A 20629-nucleotide genomic window follows, 5' to 3' on the forward strand; every position below is an offset into this window, starting at 1 on the left:
ATATCATCGGGGGTCGGTGGGAATGTTCTACCTGAGGTGGCATCCAGATATTTATTTTTTTAAAGATCTAGACACCATCAACTGTTCGGTGATTCAATTTATAGTGGGGTTAAGTTTTATGCTTCAATTTTGAGGAAATAAGTGTATATAACTTTTTGACTTTGTACTTTTATTACTTTGCTGTTTGATTGTTGATAATATGGTTAATGTTTGATTCTGAAAATTTGAATAAATATATATATTTTTAAAATAAATCAAAATATGACACCGAGCCGCATTAGGAAATATTAGGTCAGATGACCAAATGCTTTGTGAAAGAGGAGCACCTTAAAGGAAGAAATCGAGGTTCGGAGGAGATGTTTATGGAGGGAACTCTATGGCTCAGGGCCAAGGCAGCTGAAAGACACAGCCACCAACGATGGAGCGATTAAAATCAAGAATACCACAGAGCGTGGAGGGATTTGAAAGCAAGGATCAGAATTTTAAAATCATTTAAAATTAAAATTGTTAAAAGCAATTACATTCCTTGACTGGAATCCATTGTAGGTCAGTGAACACAGGGAGGACCATGGGTGGACCAGATTTGGTGTGAGGGAAGACATGGGCAGCAGTGTTTTAGCTGGCCTCAAGTTTACGTAGGGTAAATGTGGAAGCCTAGCCAGAGATGCATTGGAATAGTTAGTCTAGACAAAGCAAAGGCAGGAATAGAGATTTAATTAGCATATGAGCTGAGGCAGGGCAAAGTCGGACAATCTTACAGAGGTGGCAAATGACAGTTTGAGTGATGGCGTGAATCTGTGGCCAGATGTTCATCTCAAGGTCAGATTCAACAGCAAGGCTGAAAGTAGAATGATTAAGTCTCAGACAGTTGCCAAGTAGAGGGATGGAGTCAGGAACTAGAGACTGGAGTTTGGAACAGTGACCTAAAACAATGGCTTCAGTCTTCAGAATATTTGATTGGAGGACATTTCTGCTCATCCAGTGCTGAATGTGGGGGAAGTAATCTGATAATTCTGCAACAATGCAGAAGCTGAGAAGGCTGGTAGTAATGTAGAGTTGGACGTCGTCAGCATACATGTGAAAACTAACATTTGTGCTTTTGAGTGATGCTACAGAGGGACAGCATGTAGATGGAAAAGAGTTGAGCGCCAAGCACAGGTCCTTGGGAGACACCAGAGCTAAACGTGTGGGAACAGGAAGAACAGTCATTGCATTTAATACTTTGGCTATAGATAAGATTGGAAACAGACACAAGGAGTTTGAGCCCCTCCAACTCCCACACCCAAATTGGTTGACAATGCAGAGGCATTGGAGGAGGATAGTGTGTCAAGGGCTGCAAACAGGTCAAGAAGAATGAGGAGGAATACCGTTCCTTCATCACAGTCACATAGAATGTAATTTGTGATTTTGAGAAAAGCTGTTTTGGCGCTGTGGCAGGAACAGAAACTAGATAGGAATTCAAACATGGAATTCTGGTAAAGATGGCAACAGAATTGAGATTTATTTTATTCATTCAGGGGATGTGGGCATGCTGGCTGGGACAGCATTTATTGCCCATCCCTAACTTTCCTTGAGTTGATTGGTTTGCTGGGCCATTTCAGAGGACATTTAAGAGTCATCCACATTGCTGTGCTCTGGAATTATATGTAGGTCAGACCAGGTAATGGTAGCAGATTTTCTTCCCTAAAGGGCATTATTGACAATCAACAATTATTTCATGGTCATCACTTTTTTAAATTGAATCCAAGTGTCATTATTGTGGTGGTATTCGAACCCGGGTCCCCAGAGCATGGGTCTTTGGATAACAATGACAATGCTACTACGCCACCACCTCCCCTGGAGATGCGACAACTTGTTGATGACTTTGGAGATGATAGGGAATTTGGCAATGAGATTGTTGCTTGCAAGGACTATGAGGTTGTGTAGGTTTTTGGGGAGAGGGTGATGATGGCAGATTTAAAGGAGTGAGGGTTAACATCTGAAGACAGAATGTTTAACAATATCAACTGACAGGAATAGCATGAGCAGTGGTGAGGTGGTCAGCAACTTAATGGGAATAAAGTTGAGGGAGTAGGAGTTGGGTCTCATGGACAATCGTATGCCCTATATTTTTCATGTATGGAACGATCTGCCTGGATTATATGCAGAACAATACTTTTCACTGTACCTCCGTACACGTGACAAATCTAAATCAAGGTAAGCTGGAGAGTACATGTGGGGAAGAGAACAATGCATTTCATGGCTCGTGTAGTGATGGGCCTTTAGAGGGAGTTTGGCTCGTGGCCTTGTGAAACGGGACACAGCAAATTGCAGCTGATTGGGTGATCTCAATCTTAATTTTTAAAAAGTGCATGAGCTCCACTCATTTACTGTTGGAGGTAAGGATGCAGGAGATTTGGAGAGGGGTTTAAGAAAATGGTTTGCAGTAGAAAAAGAAGCCTCGAGTTATCTTTGCATTCTAGAATGATCCTAAAATAGTGACCAGTTTTAGCAGATGAGAGCAGGACCCAATAGTGTTTTATGTGGTCCAGCCAGATGTATAGTTGATGAATAAACCACTTATCTGCCCGTTCTTTTATTCCCTTGGACTTTAGGGAATTGAGATGAGGACCAAACCAGGGGGAATGGCCAAGTTTTTTGTGGGACTAAAGTATCAAAGGTAGAGGTGAGGATGCAATTAAGCAAATCAGTAGCTGCAGAATGTTGTGACAGGCAATGGGTAAATGCTAGAACGCTGGGTTTTTGAAGGTGCAGCTGTGAATGAATCAGGTTTTTTGTTCAGGAATGGGTACAGAAGGAGGTAAGGTTGGGACATGGAAGGGGAATGTGGGTTGAGTAGAGAGTGATACCAGCAAGTGATCAGAGATGACTTTATCCATGATAAAGGCCACATGAGACAGAAAGGGCAAGGCATGGCTGTGAATATGGGTTGGGAAGAGATTTAGTGTGGATAAGAGGGCAGTGAACTCAGAGAAGAAAGAGAAAACGATGAGTTGAGGTGGGGGTTGAAATTACCACGGATGAGAAGCCATTTGGTGCAGAGGCTGAGGGAGGAAATCAATGAAGAGATCTCCATGAGAAATTTGAATTTTGTCAATCTTTTATACAATCAGTTACTTTTCATGATATATTCTCCCATGGAATGGACATCTGGGGCGAAATTCTCCGGAAACGGCGCGATGTCCGCCGACTGGTGCCCAAAACGGCGCAAATCAGTCGGGCATCGCGCCGCCCCAAAGGTGCGGAATGCTCCGCATCTTTGGGGGCCGAGCCCCAACCTTAAGGGGCTAGATCGGCGCCGGATGAATTTCCGCCCCGCCAGCTGGCGGAAAAGGCCTTTGGTGCCTCGCCAGCTGGCACGGAAATGACATCTCCGGGCGGCGCGGGAGCGTTAGCGGCCGCTGATGGCATTCCCGCGCATGCGCAGTGGAAAGAGTCTCTTCCGCCTCCGCCATGGTGGAGACCGTGGCGGAGGCGGAAGGGAAAGAGTGCCCCCACGGCACAGGGCCGCCCGCGGAACGGTGGGCCCACGATCGCGGGCCAGGCCACCGTGGGGGCACCCCCCTGGCCAGATCGCCCCGCACCCCGCCCAGGACCCCGGAGCCCGCCCGCGCTGCCTTGTCCCACCAGTAAGGTAGGTGGTTTAATCTACGCAGGCGGGACTTCGGCCCATCCGGGCCGGAGAATCGCGGGGGGTGGCCCGCCAACTGGCGCGATTCCTGCCCCCGCCGAATATCCAGTGGTGGAGAATTCGGCAACCGGCGGGGGCGGTATTCACGCCAGGCCCCGGCAGGTCGGAGAATCTCGCCCCTGTTTTCCAAAATTTATCAAATCCGCGCATGCCTCACAGGTATTTAATAGATCAGGTTTTTTTTGTAGATTTTCTCCAAGAACTCAAATCAAAAAACTTCTTCACTCCGCAATTAACCGACAACCATCTCACAAAGTACTTCTGATTTTACAACTCCTCGGAAGTGGCAAAGAGAGACCTTGGTTTCTGTTGGTCAGGATGTAATCCTTGTTCACATATCCACTTTGTTCTTCATTTGGTCATATGGTTCAGACTGAGAACATCAAAGCATAATCACATCAACAATTTACGCTTGCTTTCTGCCATTTTCCACAATGGACTTTCATTTTATTTTTTAATATTAATTTAGAGTACCCAATTCTTTCCCCCCCCCCCCCCCCCACCAATTAAGGGGCAATTAAGCGTGGCCAATCCGCCTACCTAACACATCTTTGGGTTGTGGAGGGGAGACCCACACACACACATGGGGAGAAGGTGCAAATTCCACGCAGACAGTGACCCAGGGCCGGGATTGAACCCGGGTCCTCGGTGCTATGAGGCAGTGGTGCTAACCACTACGCCACCGTGCAACCCTGGGATTTTAGTTTTCTGCCTGGTTTCTTTTTCTTTGTTTCCAACCTTCACCTTTAGGCAACACTCTCTGCTGCCCTATTAAAATCTAGAAAGCCATTTGGTAAATGATAGAACTGGAGCCAATCTTTATACTGTCTGGGATGCACATTCCAAGTCCAAACCTCCTCACCCAACAATCACAGTTTTGACCTGTTCCTATTCATAGAGCACAAGATGATGCCCACCACCTGCAAACACTTAAATCCATTAATATACAATCAACACGAGTTGCCCCTGGGCAAACTATTCCAGTGCATTTATGATTCTGACATCTACCTGACTATGTCCTATGCCGGGTTCCTGGCCACTGAACTCAATATCCACCCCAACGAACACAGCCCCAGTGTGGCTACAATGTATGTTGTCTACACAATACACTACAGCAGCATGACAGGTGTACTTTGAGACCAGTTCCCAGTCATATGATCTCGACACTGAGAAGGGCAACTCACAAGCCATCCTGATTTGGATATATTTATGTTACTTCATTGTTCAACTAAAATCTGAGAATTTTCTACCTCCTGCCACGTGGACTACAGCAGTTCAAGAAAACAATCCACCACCAGATTGATAATAAATGCGATCTGTCAGAGTCACCCACATCCCAGGAACAAATGTTAATATGTACATAGGCTAATCAAAGCATCTGATGGATAGCAAAATGCTAAGCACCTTAAATTAAGTGTTTGTATGCTAGCTAATCTACTGATAAAATTTATTTACAATTAAACAAGAGCCATAGAAGCAAAAAAAATGCAAACAGTTCAGACTGGCATAGTCCATAAGGTGTTGATGTATCCTTTTCAGATTGCTGCTTTCAGTTCTTGCTTTTTGCCGTTTCTTTGGATAAATCAGCTTTCTTATGTTCCTTGACAAACAGAATGCAGTCTCAAAAAGTATCCTCTGGGATGAGTTAGTGCACATAATGCATGAGCTATAAATTCCTGCAGAGCTCAGTACACCTCTGTCAAGGCTGAACAATGAATAGCCAGACGCAAGATGTTTATCTGTCTGACAGATCTTACCTTGAAGAAGTCAACCAAACAGAGTGTAAAATATTGTGACGGACTGTTATATTCCCTTTCCTTTGTTTCAACTAAATGTATTGGTATAAGACAACAATTGGAAATTCATGGGTTTATGCAAGATGCATACCTTAGCTATTTAATCTGCTCAACAGCAACAACAACTTGCATTTCTATACCACATTTAACACGTGAAATGTCCCAAGGCATTCCACAGGAGCGATATTGATCAAAATTTAATAAAACCAAAGATTTTCTCATTATGGTAAAAATTGCTGTTAACAGAGCTTAAATATTACGATACTAGACAACTTTCTATGAGCCATTAGTTTACAACCCTTGTTCTCATGTTTCTGATGCACTAACTGTGTCATTGTGCTGTGGTTCAGGAGTGCTCAGTGTCAGAAGAGGTAGAGATGATGGTCGAGAGCCTTCTTGATGTCTTACTGCAGACCCTACTTGCTATCATGAATAAGTCTCAGATGGCGGAGGCGGTAAGAGGACAGCGCTGCCCACAGTGCACGGCGGAGATAACTGTTAGTAACTAACAATCCTTTTTAATAGTCCTCACCCATCTATGGATTCCACACCCCACACCTCTAACCCCACCATAAGTCTTTCCACCTGCTTTATGGTGCAACATCATGTGTGAATTCAAAATCTCATGCTTGTACGTCATCAGCTTCCATGCTTAGGTATGTTTAGATTGACTGCATTCTAATCCTTAAAGAACTATTTTTATCTGACAGAACTCCAGTGAGTTAAAACATTGATCTTTGCCATAATTGGCATAATTTCTATCATGCGATAGAGTGGTTGATAATTTCCTGTTTAAACCTGATATTCTTTCAATTATTTTTACTGGAATCTTTATACCCCAATACAGTAAAGATCCGATCATTGTGAAATCAGTGATGCTTTGGTGTGATCACTTGTTAGTGACAGAATCATAGATAGAATCATAGATGTTTACAGCATAGAAACAGGCCCATCGGCCCAGCTTGTCCATGCCACCAAATTTCTATCACTAAGCTAGTCGCACTTGCCCGCAGTTGGCCCATATCCCTCTATACCCGCCCTGCCCATGTAACTGTCTAACTGCTTTTTAAAAGACAAAATCGTACCCGTGTCTACCACTGTCTCTGGCAGCCCGTTCCAGATGCTCACCACCCTTTGGAATTTCCCCTCTGGTCTCTTTTGTAACTCTCCCCTCTCACCTTAAACCTATGCCCTCTAATTTTAGACTCCTCTACCTTTGGGAAAAGGTGTCGACTAACTACCTTATCTATGCTCCGCGTTATTTTGTAGATCTCTGTAAGATCACCCCTAAACCTCTACACTCGAGGGAAAAAAGTCCCAGCCACTCCTTATAACTCAGAACATCAAGTCCTGTGGGCATCCTCCTAAATCTCTTTTGCACTCTTTCTAGTTTAACAACATCCTTCCTATAATAGGGCGACTAGAACTGAACACAGTATTCCATGCGTGGTCTTGCCAATGTCCTGAACAATTTCAACAAGACGTCCCAACTCCTGTATTCAATATTCTGGCCAATAAAACCTAGCATGCTGAATGCCTTCTTCACCACCCTGTCCACTTGCAACTCCACCTTCAAGTAGCTATGAACCTGAACTCCTAGATCTCTTTGTTCTGTAACTCTTCCCCAACTCCCTTCCATTAACTGAGTAGGTCATGCCCTGATTTGATCTACCAAAATGCATCACCTCCATCTGCCATTCATCGACCCACTGGCCCAATTGGTCAAGATCCTGTTGCAATCTTATATAACCTTCTTCACTATCCATTATGCCACCAATCCTGGTGCTATCTGCAAACTTACTAACCATGCCTCCTACATTATCATCTATATCATTTATATATGTATATATATATATAACAAATAACAGTGGACCCAGCACCGATCCCTAAGGCACATCGCTGGTCACAGGCCTTCAGTTTGAAAATCAACCCTCCACAACCACCCTTTGGCTTCAGTTGCCAAGCCAATTGTGTATCCAGTTGGCTACCTCGCCCTGGATTCCGTGAGATTTAACCTTTTGCAACAACCTACCATGCAGTACCTTGTCGACAACGTCGACTGCACTGCCCTCATCTACCTTCTTGGTTACCCCTTCAAAAAACTCAATCAAATTCGTGAGACATGACTTTCCCCTTACAAAGCCATGCTGACTTTCCCTAATTAACCCTTGCCTGTCTAAATGCCTGTAGATCCTGTCTCTCAGAATACCTTCCAACGACCTACCCACGACAGAAGTAAGGCTCACTGGTCTGTAGTTTCCACGCTTTTCCTTACAGCTCTTCTTAAACAAGGGCACAATATTTTCTACCTTCCAATCTTCGGGCACCTCTCCTGTGGCTGTCGATGATTCAAATATCTCAGCTAAGGGGCCGGCAGTTTCCTCCCTAGCTTCCCACAACATCCTGCAATACATTTCATCAGGACCCGAGGATTTATCTATCTTAATCCGCTTTAATATCTCCAGCACCTCCTTCTTTGTAATATGTACACTCCTCAAGACATCACTTTTTATTCCCCCAATTGCCCTAACATTCGTGCCTTTCTCAACAGTAAATACTGACGAGAAATATTCAGTTAGGACCTCTCCCATCCCTTATGGATCCGCACATAGATGACCTTGTTTATCCTTAAGAGGCCATACCCTCTCCCTAGTCACTCTTTTGCTCTTTATGTATCTGTAAAAGCTCTTTGGATTTTCCTTTGCCTTATCTGCCAAGATAATCTCATGTCCCCTTTTTGCCCTCCTGATTTCTCTCTTAACTCTACTCCAACAAACCCTATACTCTTCAAGGGATCCACTTGATCCCAGCTGCCTATGCATGTCATATGCCTCCTTCTTCCTTTTGACCATGGCCTCAATACCCCAAGTTCTCCAGGGGTCCCTACTTCTACCAACCTTACCCTTCACTCTAAGAGGAATGTGCTCACCCTGAACCCTAGTTAACAACCTTTTGAAAGACTCCCACTTACCAGCTGTCCCCTTGTCTGTAAACAGGCTCCCCCAATCAACTTTTGAAAGTTCTCCCCTTAAACCATCGAAATTGGCCTTGCCCCAATTTAGAATTTCAACTTTTGGGCCAGAACTATCGTTCTCCATAGCTATCTTAAAACTAATGGAATTATGGTCACTGGTCCCAAAGTGATCCCTCACTAACACTTCCGTCACCTGCCCTTCCTTATTCCCCAAGAGGAGGTCGAGTTTTGCCCCCTCTCTAGTCGGGCCATCCAAATATTGAATGAGGAATTCTTCTTGAATACACTCGACAAATTTCTCTCTTTCCAAACCCCTAGTGCTATGGCTGTCCCAGTTAATGTTGGGAAAGTTAAAGTCCCCAACTATTACCACCTTATTTTTCCGGCAGCTCTCTGTTATCTCCTTACATATTTGCTTCTCGATTTCGATATTTCGATATCCCGATTTCCCTCATTGGGCGATTTGACGACAATGCCTCTTTAAACAATAATTCATCTGGCGAACTGTAAACAATAAATGCACATTTCTGTCACATCCTCCCCCAAAACCTATTGATTAATTCACTGTTGCTGTAGTTAGATTAGATTTTGCCATTGATTTCATAATTGGTTTCCAGTTATTTTCCACACCTAATGTGTTAAATGACAGCTGAACAACCCCAAAAGATTGGGATAGCCAAAGGTCACAGGTTGACTGATTTTATAAAGGTCACAAAGAATTATATAGATGCAGAAAACCACTCAACCCAATTAGCTCATCCTTACATAGAAATCTACCATCCCCTTATTTTTCCCTTTCTTAGCCCAGGGCTTCTAAGACCAATTATAGCACTCCGACTGCTGCCTTGACAACAGTCGGCTAACTCAGCACATATATTAAATTGAATTTTGGACCCATCTGTTCTATATGGCTTTGTGCTAAAATGGTCCAGTGGGGAGCTTAAGAATAATAGGGATTGTGAAACAGTAAAACAAATTAAATGAAATAAATGAGCGTTTGTTAGCTCCCCTTTGACAGACAATTTGCTGTTAACTTTTCCTCCAGTATCAAGTCTTGTTTTTTTGCCTTTCTTCACAAGCTGGAGCTTCTTAACTCCTGTCAGACCATGGAGGCTTGGATTGGAGAGTTGTGGAGTAGGCAACACAAACTCTCCACAGCCTGAAATGTCAGTTGGCCCTTTTGACTTATTAAATAGTTTATACAGTTGGAGTATCCTTGATCCCAAATCCTTGGATTTTGGATTTTAGACCATTTCGTTTTTCAGATACCACATACAACTTACATTCCAGTAGCCTCAGACAAAGCAAACTATAGTTTAAAGTAAATAAAATGGCTCCAAAAGTGAGATGTATCACTGAATAATAAGTACGGGGTACCTGTAATAAGTTTCTTTTTGACATGTTCACCACAAAAATCACATAGGAAACAATATGGATGAACATTTAGACTTCCCTTACTAAAGGTTGATGAGATTCAAAAAAGGTGCACTTTATGGATGTGTCCAGTTTTCTGATTTATGGATTAAGGATACTCAACCTGAGTTGTATGTACAATTACATAACAAACCTCTATCTGTTTGTGTGCATCTTCTTCCCGATACAGCCATTTCAACCTCTTTGACTGGATGTACCATGTTGTGTCATGACCTATGTCACTGATGTTTGTACTTTGCTTTGGTTCTCTAGGGGGAGTATGTCACCTGCCTACTGTCCCTGCTTCGGCAAATGACAGATAACCACTACCAGCAATTACTAGATAATTTCCAGAGCAAGGAAGAGCTCAAGGTAAACCTTTGTGCTTCTATGATTAACATAAGTGAAAATATAAGTATTAGAAAAGGCAGGGCCTTCTCAACGTTCTCTATAACTCCTTGGAATGAGCTCTGATCCAGCAGAAAGTAATTATATTATTTTGCACACCCAAACATGGTGCTGGTCTCTCCTTTTATATTGTTCCCATTGTGTGTCATTCTCTGTAGAGTATAACTGCTGTTGAGTGCAAGCATAGGGAGCACGTTCCTTTAACCATAAGCAGAAATCAGATTAATACAGTCACATAGTCTTCCATCTATCGTCTTGTTGGTTCCTTCAATATCAGGTCATTCCCACAAAGTAGTGCAGACGACATTGGAAAATAATTTGTCTGTCTATAATGTACAGTATTTTCTCTCGTAGCTGGCTATAAAAAAGGACTTGAATCGCCTGAACCCAGTTCCTAAAGTGGGCATATATACACAGCAAAAAAAGGCCTAGAATTTTGCACAAAATTGTCAATCGCATTCAGAAAGGTCATAATTGGCTTTTGTGGAATGCAATTAAAGCAGGGGGGCTGGGGGCTGTCCTAAAGTTAGGATTAAGGACAGGTGTTGGCAAACAAAAGAGGAAACTTTATTCTACATCTGGCCAGGAGTACGCCCTACATTTAGAATATGATGGCAATGACAGAGGTCTGAAAATACTCCACCTCTTTTTTAAAAAAAAATTTTTATTGAAGCATTTGTAATTTTCACAATTTAAACTATTGACATTTCTAAAACAACCGCGCGGGTCGATGCACAAAATGCCCCCTAAAATAACAACACACAATAAACCACGTACCCCACTACTCCTGCCCGATCCCCAATTACCCGTATACTAAATTCTCTGTCCTTGTTTAACATTACCATGCATCCTATTTACCTCCCCCCCCACCCCCTTTTTTTTCCCTTTCCCCCCTTACTGCTGACGTTCAGTTTTTGTTAAAGAAATCGATGAACGGCCACCAACTCCGGCCGAATCCCTGTATTGATCCTCTTAAAACAAACTTGATTTTCTCCAGACTGAGAAACTCTACCATATCACTGACCCACACTCCTGATTTCGGGGGCTCCGAGTCCCTCCATCTCAGCAAGATCCATCTCCGGGCCACCAGGGAGGAGAAGGCCAGAATATCGGCCTCCACCCCCCCCCGTCCCCCTTTGCCCCCGGATCTTCCGACACCCCAAATATTGCTAATTCTGGACTCGGAGTTACCCTACCTTCCAGGACTTCTGACATAACATCTGCAAATCCCTGCCAGAATTCCCTCAGTTTCAGACATGCCCAAAACATATGACCCTCCACCTCTAACCCAGCCCCCAGGAAAGTCAAAGGTCTCATAAAGGACATTCCTCGCTAGATACTATAAAGGCGTTCCAATGTGCACTCCTAGACCTTTGAGATAATAACTGTTATTAACTGTCATGAGGTAGGGCTGAAAAAAAGCAATAGAGAGGACACATGCTCTAGAAAAAAAGATACTAATGTATCTTTTGTGTGGTACTTAAAACCTTACAAATAGTCATAGTAACGCCCAAGTTTCGACAAAAGACAAAGATTAATTATCGAATCTTGTAATGTACCTTAAATATTACTTTTTTTTAAAAATATGTTTATTAAGAATTTTTTAACAAAATTTTCAACCATACAAACAAACCGCCCCGCCCCCCCCCCCCCCCCCCCGCCCCGTAACAAAAAAGAAAGAAAGCTTGCATAGCAAGACATGAACATGGCAAGTCAATATGGTACAGAACTTTGTACATTGGATTCCTCCCGTACATGTCAGTTTTCCGGATCATTCATGTGTTTTCTTGCTCAAATGCCCCCCAGAAAAAAAAACCTTCTCCCTCCTCCACCCCCTCCCCCAACGAAAGATATCCCCCCCCTCCCCCACCTCCCCTGGGTTGCTGTTGCTGCTGTCCGACCTTCATCTAACGCTCCGCGAGATAGTCTAGGAACGGTTGCCACCGCCTGTAGAACCCTTGCGCAGACCCTCTCAAGGCAAACTTTATCCTCTCCAACTTGATAAACCCTGCCATATCATTTATCCAGGCCTCCACGCTGGGGGGCTTCGCCTCTTTCCACATTAACAAGATCCTTCGCCGGGCTACTAGGGACGCAAAGGCCAGAATGCCGGCCTCTTTCGCCTCCTGCACTCCCGGCTCGTCCACTACTCCAAATAGTGCTAGTCCCCAGCTTGGCTTGACCCGGACTTTCACCACCTTAGATACTGTTCCCGCAACTCCCCTCCAGAACGGCTCCAGTGCCAGGCATGACCAAAACATATGGACATGTTTCCCTGGACTTTCTGAGCACCTCCCACATCTGTCCTCCATCCCAAAGAACCTACTCAGCCTCGCCCCCGTCATATGCGCTCAGTGAACTACCTTAAACTGTATCAGGCTAAGCCTGGCACACGAGGAAGAGGAATTAACCCTACTTAGGGCATCAGCCCACAGCCCCTCCTCAATCTCCTCCCCCAGCTCCTCTTCCCATTTACCTTTCAGCTCCTCTACCAAAGCTTTCCCCTCTTCTTTCATCTCCTGGTATATCGCCGACACCTTGCCCTCCCCGACCCATACGCCCGAAATCACCCTGTCTTGAATCCCCTGTGCCGGGAGCAGCGGGAATTCCCTCACCTGCCGCCTCACAAACGCCCTCACTTGCATGTACCTGAAGGCATTTCCCGGGGGTAGTCCAAATTTCTCCTCCAGCACCCCTAAGCTCGCAAACGTCCCATCGATGAACAGGTCCCCCATTCTTCTAATCCCGGTCCGATGCCAGCTCAGAAACCCCCCCTCCATCCTTCCTGGGACAAACCGATGGTTATCCCTGATCGGGGACCACACCGAGGCTCCCAACACTCCCCTATGTCGTCTCCACTGCCCCCAGATCTTTAGCGTTGCCGCCACCACCGGGCTCGTGGTGTACCTTGTCGGCGAGAGCGGCAGCGGTGCCGTCACCAGCGCCCCCAGGCTCGTTCCTTTACAGGACGCCATCTCCAACCTCTTCCACGCCGCCCCCTCTCCCTCCATCACCCACTTACGGATCATTGCCACGTTGACTGCCCAGTAGTAGCCACCCAAATTCGGCAACGCCAACCCTCCTCTATCTCTGCTACGCTCCAGGAACCCCCTCCTTACCCTCGGGGTCTTGCTCGCCCACACAAATCCCATAATCTCCTGCTCACCCTCTTAAAGAAGGCCTTGGTAATCACAATTGGGAGGCAGTGGAATACAAAAAGAAACCTCGGGAGGACCACCATTTTAACAGACTGTACCCTGCCCGCCAGCGAGAGTGGCAACATGTCCCACCTTTTAAAATCCTCCTCCATCTGTTCCACCAGCCGCGTCAAATTAAGTTTGTGCAGTTCCCACCCATTCCTAGCTACCTGAATCCCCAAGTATCGAAAGCTCCTTTCCACCCTCCTCAACGGTAGGTCGTCTATCCCTCTTCCCTGATCCCCCGGATGCACCACAAAGAGCTCACTCTTTCCCACATTGAGCTTATAGCCCGAGAAGTCTCCAAACTCCCTTAGGATCTGCATGACCTCAACCATTCCCTCCACTGGATCCACCACATACAGCAACAGGTCGTCTGCGTACAGCGACACTCTATGTTCCTCTCCCCCTCGGACCACCCCCTTCCATTTCCCCGACTCCCTTAGCGCCATGGCCAAAGGTTCAATTGCTAATGCAAACAGCAGAGGGGACAGGGGGCACCCCTGCCTCATCCCTCGATACAGCCGGAAATACTCCGACCTCCGCCGGTTCGTGACCCCACTCGCCACCGGGGCTCTATACTGGAACTTAACCCAACTAATAAACCCTCCCCCGAACCCAAACCTCCTCAACACTTCCCAGAGATACTCCCACTCTACTCGGCCAAAGGCCTTCTCCGCGTCCATGGCTGCCACTATCTCCGCCTCTCCCTCCACCGATGGCATCATTATCACATTTAGGGGCCTTCGCACATTGGTGTTTAGCTGCCTACCCTTTACGAATCCCGTCTGGTCCTCGTGAATCACCCCCGGGACACCGTCCTCAACTCTCGTAGCCAACATTTTTGCCAGCAGCTTAGCATCTACGTTGAGGAGCGAGATCGGTCTATACGACCCGCATTGCGGTGGGTCCTTATCCCGCTTCAAGATCAAAGAGATTGTCGCCTCCGACATTGTCGGGGGCAGGGTCCCCCCCTCCCTTGCTTCATTGAAGGTCCTTACCAGCAACGGGGCTAACAGGTCTACATACTTCCTATAAAACTCCACCGGGAACCCTTCTGGCCCCGGGGCCTTCCCTGCCTGCATGCTCCCCAGTCCTTTAACCAGCTCCTCCACCCCAATTGGTGCCCCCAAACCAGCCACCTCCTGCTCCTCCACCCTCGCTAACCTCAGTTGGTCCAAGAATCGTCGCATCCCCTCTTTTCCCCCTGGGGGGCTGGGACCTATACAGCTCCTCGTAAAAGGCCTTGAATGCCTCATTCACTTTCACCGCACTCCGCACCGTAGTTCCCCTGCCATCCTTGACTCCACCTATTTCCCTCGCTGCCATCCCCTTACGGAGCTGATGTGCCAGCATCCAACTCACCTTCTCCCCATATTCATATATCGCCCCCTGTGCCTTCCTCCACTGTGCCTCTGCCTTCCCTGTGGTCAATAGGTCGAACTCCGTCTGGAGACTTCATCTCTCCGAGTAGTCCCTCATCAGGAGCCCCTGCATATCTCCTGTCCACTCTTAAAATCTCCCCCACTAACCTCTCCCTTTCCCTACCCTCTCTCTTCACCCTATGAGCCCTGATGGAGATTAACTCTCCCCTGACCACCGCCTTCAGCGCCTCCCATACTACTCCCACCTGCACCTCCCCATTGTCGTTGGCCTCCAGGTACCTTTCGATGCACCCCCGCACCCTCCCACACACTTCCTCGTCTGCCAACAGTCCCACATCCAACCGCCACAGCGGGCGTTGGTCCCTCTCCTCCCCCAGCTCTAGCTCCACCCAATGCGGGGCATGGTCTGAAATGGCTATGGCCGAATACTTCATTCCCTCCACTTTCGGGATCAATGCCCCGCCCAGAACAAAAAAATCTATCCGGGAGTAGGCCTTATGTACCTGGGAGAAAAAAGAAAATTCTCTGGCCAAAGGCCTGGCAAATCTCCACAGATCTACTCCCCCCATCTGATCAATAAACCCCCTGAGCACCTTGGCCGCAGCCGGCCTCTTCCCCGTCCTAGATCTGGAACGATCTAATGCTGGGTCCAACACCGTGTTAAAATCCCCACCCATTATCAAGCTCCCTACCTCCAAGTCTGGAACACGCCCCAACATCCGTTTCACGAATCCAACATCGTCCCAGTTCGGGGCGTATACATTCACCAATACCACCTCCGTCCCCTGCAACCTACCGCTCACCATCACATATCGGCCTCCATTGTCCACTACTATGTTCTTGGCCTCAAACGACACCCGCTTCCCCACCAGTATTGCCACCCCGCTATTCTTCGCATCCAGCCCCGAGTGGAATACCTGTCCTACCCATCCCTTCCTTAACCTGACCTGATCTGCCACCTTCAGATGTGTCTCCTGAAGCATGACCACGTCTGCCTTCAGTCCCTTTAGGTGCGCGATGACTCGGGCCCTCTTAACCGGCCTATTTAGGCCTCTCACATTCCACGTGATCAGCCGGATTGGGGGGCTCCCCCCCCCCACCCCCCCCCCCCCCCCACCCCCCCGTCAACAGAAAAAAAAGAATTTTAACCAGAACTCTACCCACAACCCCATCCATCATCCCACCTATGGAGCATTCTTTACCCATATTTACAACCCCGTATACAACCAACATCCCCCCCACAACCACAGCCCCTCAGTTCGAGTCCAATTTTTCCATTTGGATAAAGGTCCAAGCCTCTTCTGGCGTTTCAAAATAATGGTGTTGGTCCTGATAAGTGACCCACAGTCACGCAGGCTGCAGCATGCCGAACCTGACTCTTTTTTTGTGCAGCACCGCCTTGGCCCGGTTGAAGCCAGCTCTCCTCCTTGCCACCTCCTCTTGTCTGTTATGAGTGACTAATCATTACATATGGTGATCAGTATAGTCACTCTACCAATCCTGGTAGACTCGGATCACCGCATTCTCCCATCTACTGCTCCGCACCTTCTTGGCCCATCTCAGAACACCTTCTATGTCCGCGAAGCGATGGAACCTTGCCACTATCGCCCTTGGCGGCTCATCAGCCTTGGGTCTCCTCGCCAGGACCCGGTGAGCCCCTTCCAGCTCCAGGGGGCTCGGAGAGGCCTCCGCACCCATCAGCGAATGGAGCATCGTACTCACATACTCCCCGGCATCAGCTCCCTCCACTCCTTCGGGGAGACCCAGAATCCGGAGATTCTTCCTCCTCGACCTTTTCTCCAGGACCTCGAGTCTCTCGGCCCACCTTCTGTGCACCGTCCTGTGCGCCTCCATCTTTACCACCAGGCCCAGGATCTCGTCCTCGTTCTCATTCGTTTTATCCTTCACCTCGCGAAGCTCCACCGCCTGGGCCTTCTGGGTCTCCTTCAGCCCCTCGATCGCCAACAGCATTGGCGCCAGCACCTCCTTTTTAAGCTCCTCCACACAGCGCTTGAGGAACTCCTGCTGGTCCGGCCCCCATGCTGCTCGATCTCCGCCCTCCGCCATCTTGTTTTTTCCCCTCGTTTTTACCGCTGCTCCAGAGCCTCTTTCTCTGACGCTCCACCGCTAATCTCCGCCATACAACGTAAGGGGGACCTTACTTCACCTTCCCACACGGGATTTAATCAAAAAACGTCCGTTGGAGCTCCTCTGGAGAGCCCAAAAGTCCGTTATAGCGGGAGCTGACGAAATGTGCGGCTTAGCTCCGCATCGCCGCAACCGGAAGTCCCTTAAATATTACTTTATGTACAGCTGAGAGTAGCTGTGTTCTCCCAAGTTTTAATGACACACGTATAATACCACTGATTTCATGGTTGGCGATGCCCCCTATGTCTGACACCATGCCTATTTGCCCAGGTGTTGTAGGGCCGCTTAAAATAACAAGAGTCTACCATCAGGGTAGTAGTATCCCTCTGCATTTTTATTATGCCTGCCTTGCCTAGATGCTATTGAATAGTATACAGTATAATAGATTATGACTATACTGATCACCATATGTAATGATTAGTCACTCATAACAGACAAGCTCTGAAACAACTTGTCAGGATTGTTACTGATCGTTTGCCAATTTTTCCCACTGTTAAAGGTAAAATCCTCAGCTGTAACTACAAGCAGTTATGAATAATACTGAGTCAATGGATCTTGAGAATGACTTGTTGACTGTAGTGATTGAACACTCAAACCACAATTAGCTGATGGAATTGCTGTCAGACTCTCCTCCTGAAGCGCTGCTCAAATTTCCCTCCTTGATGGCTTGCTAAACCTGGTGCTTTTAATGTTGGTGATTTTATTTTTTCTGTTGATTTAAAACTTCATGGAGCATTACTTTCACTCCAAACCACTCATCAAAAGAAGATATAGAAAATCATCCACGTGGGTCAGTTAGTTATACTGATGAGTTGGCATCCCGGCAAAATGAGAATGCTCCCTTTTATGCAACTCTGTGTTTGTATGTCCAACGTCCTGTCAGGCATTTTACTGTATTGTTAGCTTTTTGCATGGTTGTGCCTGACTCTGCCTGTGTAATCCCAATGCGGTAACTTTTTAAATTTCATTTCATCCATGCGATGTCAACGTTGCTCTATAGGCCAACATTTACTGTCGATCCCTAATTTCCCTTGAAAAGGTGCTGGTTAGCTGCTTTCTTAAACTGCTGCAGTCCATGTGGTGTAGGTGTACCCGCAGTGATATTTGGGGGGGGGGGGGGGGTTCCAGGATTTTGACCCAGCGACAGTGAAAGAACAGTGATCTATTTCCAAGTCAGGATGGTGAGTGGCTTGGAGGGGAACTTCCAGGTAAGGGTATTCCAAGGTTTTTCTGCTCTTGTCCTTCTAGATGGTAGCAGTTGTAGGTTTGGAAGATGCTATCTAAGGAGCCTTGATGAATTCCTGTTGTGCATCTTGTAGATGGTACACATTGCTGCTACTGTGGTGGAGAGAGGGAATATTTGTAGATCGGATGCCAATCAAGTGGGCTGCTTTGCTTGGATGGTGTTGAGCTTATACTTTGTAAATGGTGGATAGGCTTTAGGGAGTCAAGATGTGAGTTACTCACTGCAAGATTCCTAGCCTCTGACCTACTGTTGTAGCCACAGTATTTATATGGTTAGTCCAGTTGAGTTTCTGCTTCAGAATCTGAGGAGTCGCAAATGGTGCTGAACATTGGGCAATCATCAACAAACATCCCATTTCTGATCTTATGATGGAGGGAAGGTCATTGATGAAACAGCTGAAGATGATTGTGCCAGGACACTACCCTGAGGAACTGCGACATCACTGACCTCCCAAGATGCTAGACAAGTCCCTATTTAATGATTTGCAGGCATCATTCTTGAGTTAACTTTGGGCTGTCTGGTTTGCCGTCCACTGATCATACAAAACTCGTACAAAATAAAACTTAACTTCTGAGCAAAGGAGTAAGCAAAATGATACTTTAGCATTAACTCACCAAGGTGCTTTATGTCTTCCTTTCCTTCTTAGGATTTCTTGTTAAAAATATTCTGTGTGTTCCGTAATTTAATGAAGCTGAGTGTCTACCCACGTGACTGGATGGTGATGAGACTGCTAACTAGCAAGTAAGTTTCCCTTACCATTTCAGGAACACTCATGGTGTAGAGTGATCCAAATGTATCTGGGCATAAATCTATCCTCTGTACCCAAAACAGGGGCCCAAAACTGCTCACAATATTCCAAATGCAGTCTGACCAGAGCCTTATACACCCTCAACCTGTATACATCCCTGCTCTTGTATTCTAGCGCTCGCGACATGAATGCTAACATTGTATTTGCCTTCCTAACTGCCAACTGAACCTGCATGTTAACCTTAAGAGAATCCTGAACTAGGACTCCTAAGTCCCTTTGTGATTCTGATTTTCGAAGCTTTTTCTCATTTAGAAAATAGTCTATGCCTCTATTCTTCCTAACAAAGTGCATAACCTCACATTTATTCGTATTGTATTCCATCTTCCACTTCTTTGCCCACCCTCCTAGCCTGTCCTTCTGCAGCCTCTCCGCTTCTTCAACACAACCTGTCCCTCTCCATATCTTTGTATCATCTACAGATGCAAACTTAGCATCAATGGCCTCAGTTCCTTCTTTCAGATCTTTAATGTATAACTTATAATTGCATCAACAAAGAAATTAATTTTGCATCCTTAGTGAGCATACAATCTGGATGCCCACAGCGGTGCTGTTCTGAGGAACTGCTGCATTATCGGAAGTGATCTCCTGCAGTATAGTCGTAAACCAGGGTGCCCTCTGGCTGCTGAGATGTAAAAGATTGCCAACAAACTGACAGTTTCTCTGTTTCCTATCTCTTCATCCAGGTGGCTGCAGAATTATGAAAACTCTTATTCTCAAAATAAGTTTTCGGTAAATCATAAGGAGTATTTAGGTCCGAAAACAATACTGTTCGAGTTAAAAATTCTACCTGTTGTAATAAAGAATTTGTTGACGCCCTCCTGCTGATCGTTTACAAGAACTGTCTGAAAGAAATCTAGACTAACACTTCAGTGCAGTGCTGAGAGAGTGCTCCACTGTTGGAGGTGGCGTCAATCAGATGAGATTTTAAACTAAGACCCTGGCTGTCCTCTCAGGTGGTGATAAAAAATTCCACAGCCTTACGCAAAGTTCTCCATAAACGAATGTCACTAAAACATATGACCTGGTCATTATCATATTGCTTTTTGTGGGACCTTGGCCTTGCTGTAATATAAATTGGTTGCTGAACTTCCAACATTACAACAGTAACTACATTTCAAAAGAATATTTAAATGCCTTTGGGATATCCTGAATTTCTGAATGGCACTATGGAAATCCAAGATTTACTCTCTTCCTTTTTGTAGGACTGATGCATAGTGATCAGTCAGAAAACCACAAATGCTTGAAATCTGAAGCAAAAGCGAAAAGCAGAGCAAATGTAGTTCAGGTTCAACACCATCTGAAAGAGAAAAGGCAGGTTATTATTACAAGTGGGACCTTTTATCATGACTGCCTTCCTCCATCTGATTCTGATCTATCTACTGTGCAATTCCAACATTTTGTTTTTCCCAGCACTGTTATGTGATTTCAGGAACCAAAGGCGAAGAAAAAACAACTTACTTTTACACTGAGTATTATTAGAGTAAAAATACTTTACCATTGATGAGGATCGAGACAGGTTATAACATCACGGAAAAGGAACTGAGATCCATATCTGAAAATTAA

The 20629-nt window shown here is 46.0% G+C and overlaps 1 protein-coding gene across 8 annotated transcripts in view; it reads left to right on the top strand.

Moving 5' to 3' along the window:
• Positions 1 to 20629, top strand: part of dock3 (dedicator of cytokinesis 3) — a 1587592-nt gene that overhangs the window by 1115288 nt on the left and 451675 nt on the right. For 7 of the 8 annotated variants that reach the window (XM_072472048.1, XM_072472047.1, XM_072472050.1 and 4 more), the window contains 3 exons: positions 5838 to 5984; positions 10148 to 10246; positions 18905 to 18999. In XM_072472048.1, the coding sequence (XP_072328149.1) occupies positions 5838 to 5984; positions 10148 to 10246; positions 18905 to 18999 (341 nt within the window). The remainder of the gene's footprint in view (positions 1 to 5837; positions 5985 to 10147; positions 10247 to 18904; positions 19000 to 20629) is intronic. The other variant, XM_072472049.1, reaches the window with a different exon arrangement.

This window comes from Scyliorhinus torazame, chromosome 13, assembly GCF_047496885.1.
Source record: "Scyliorhinus torazame isolate Kashiwa2021f chromosome 13, sScyTor2.1, whole genome shotgun sequence".
Lineage (NCBI taxonomy): Eukaryota > Metazoa > Chordata > Chondrichthyes > Carcharhiniformes > Scyliorhinidae > Scyliorhinus > Scyliorhinus torazame.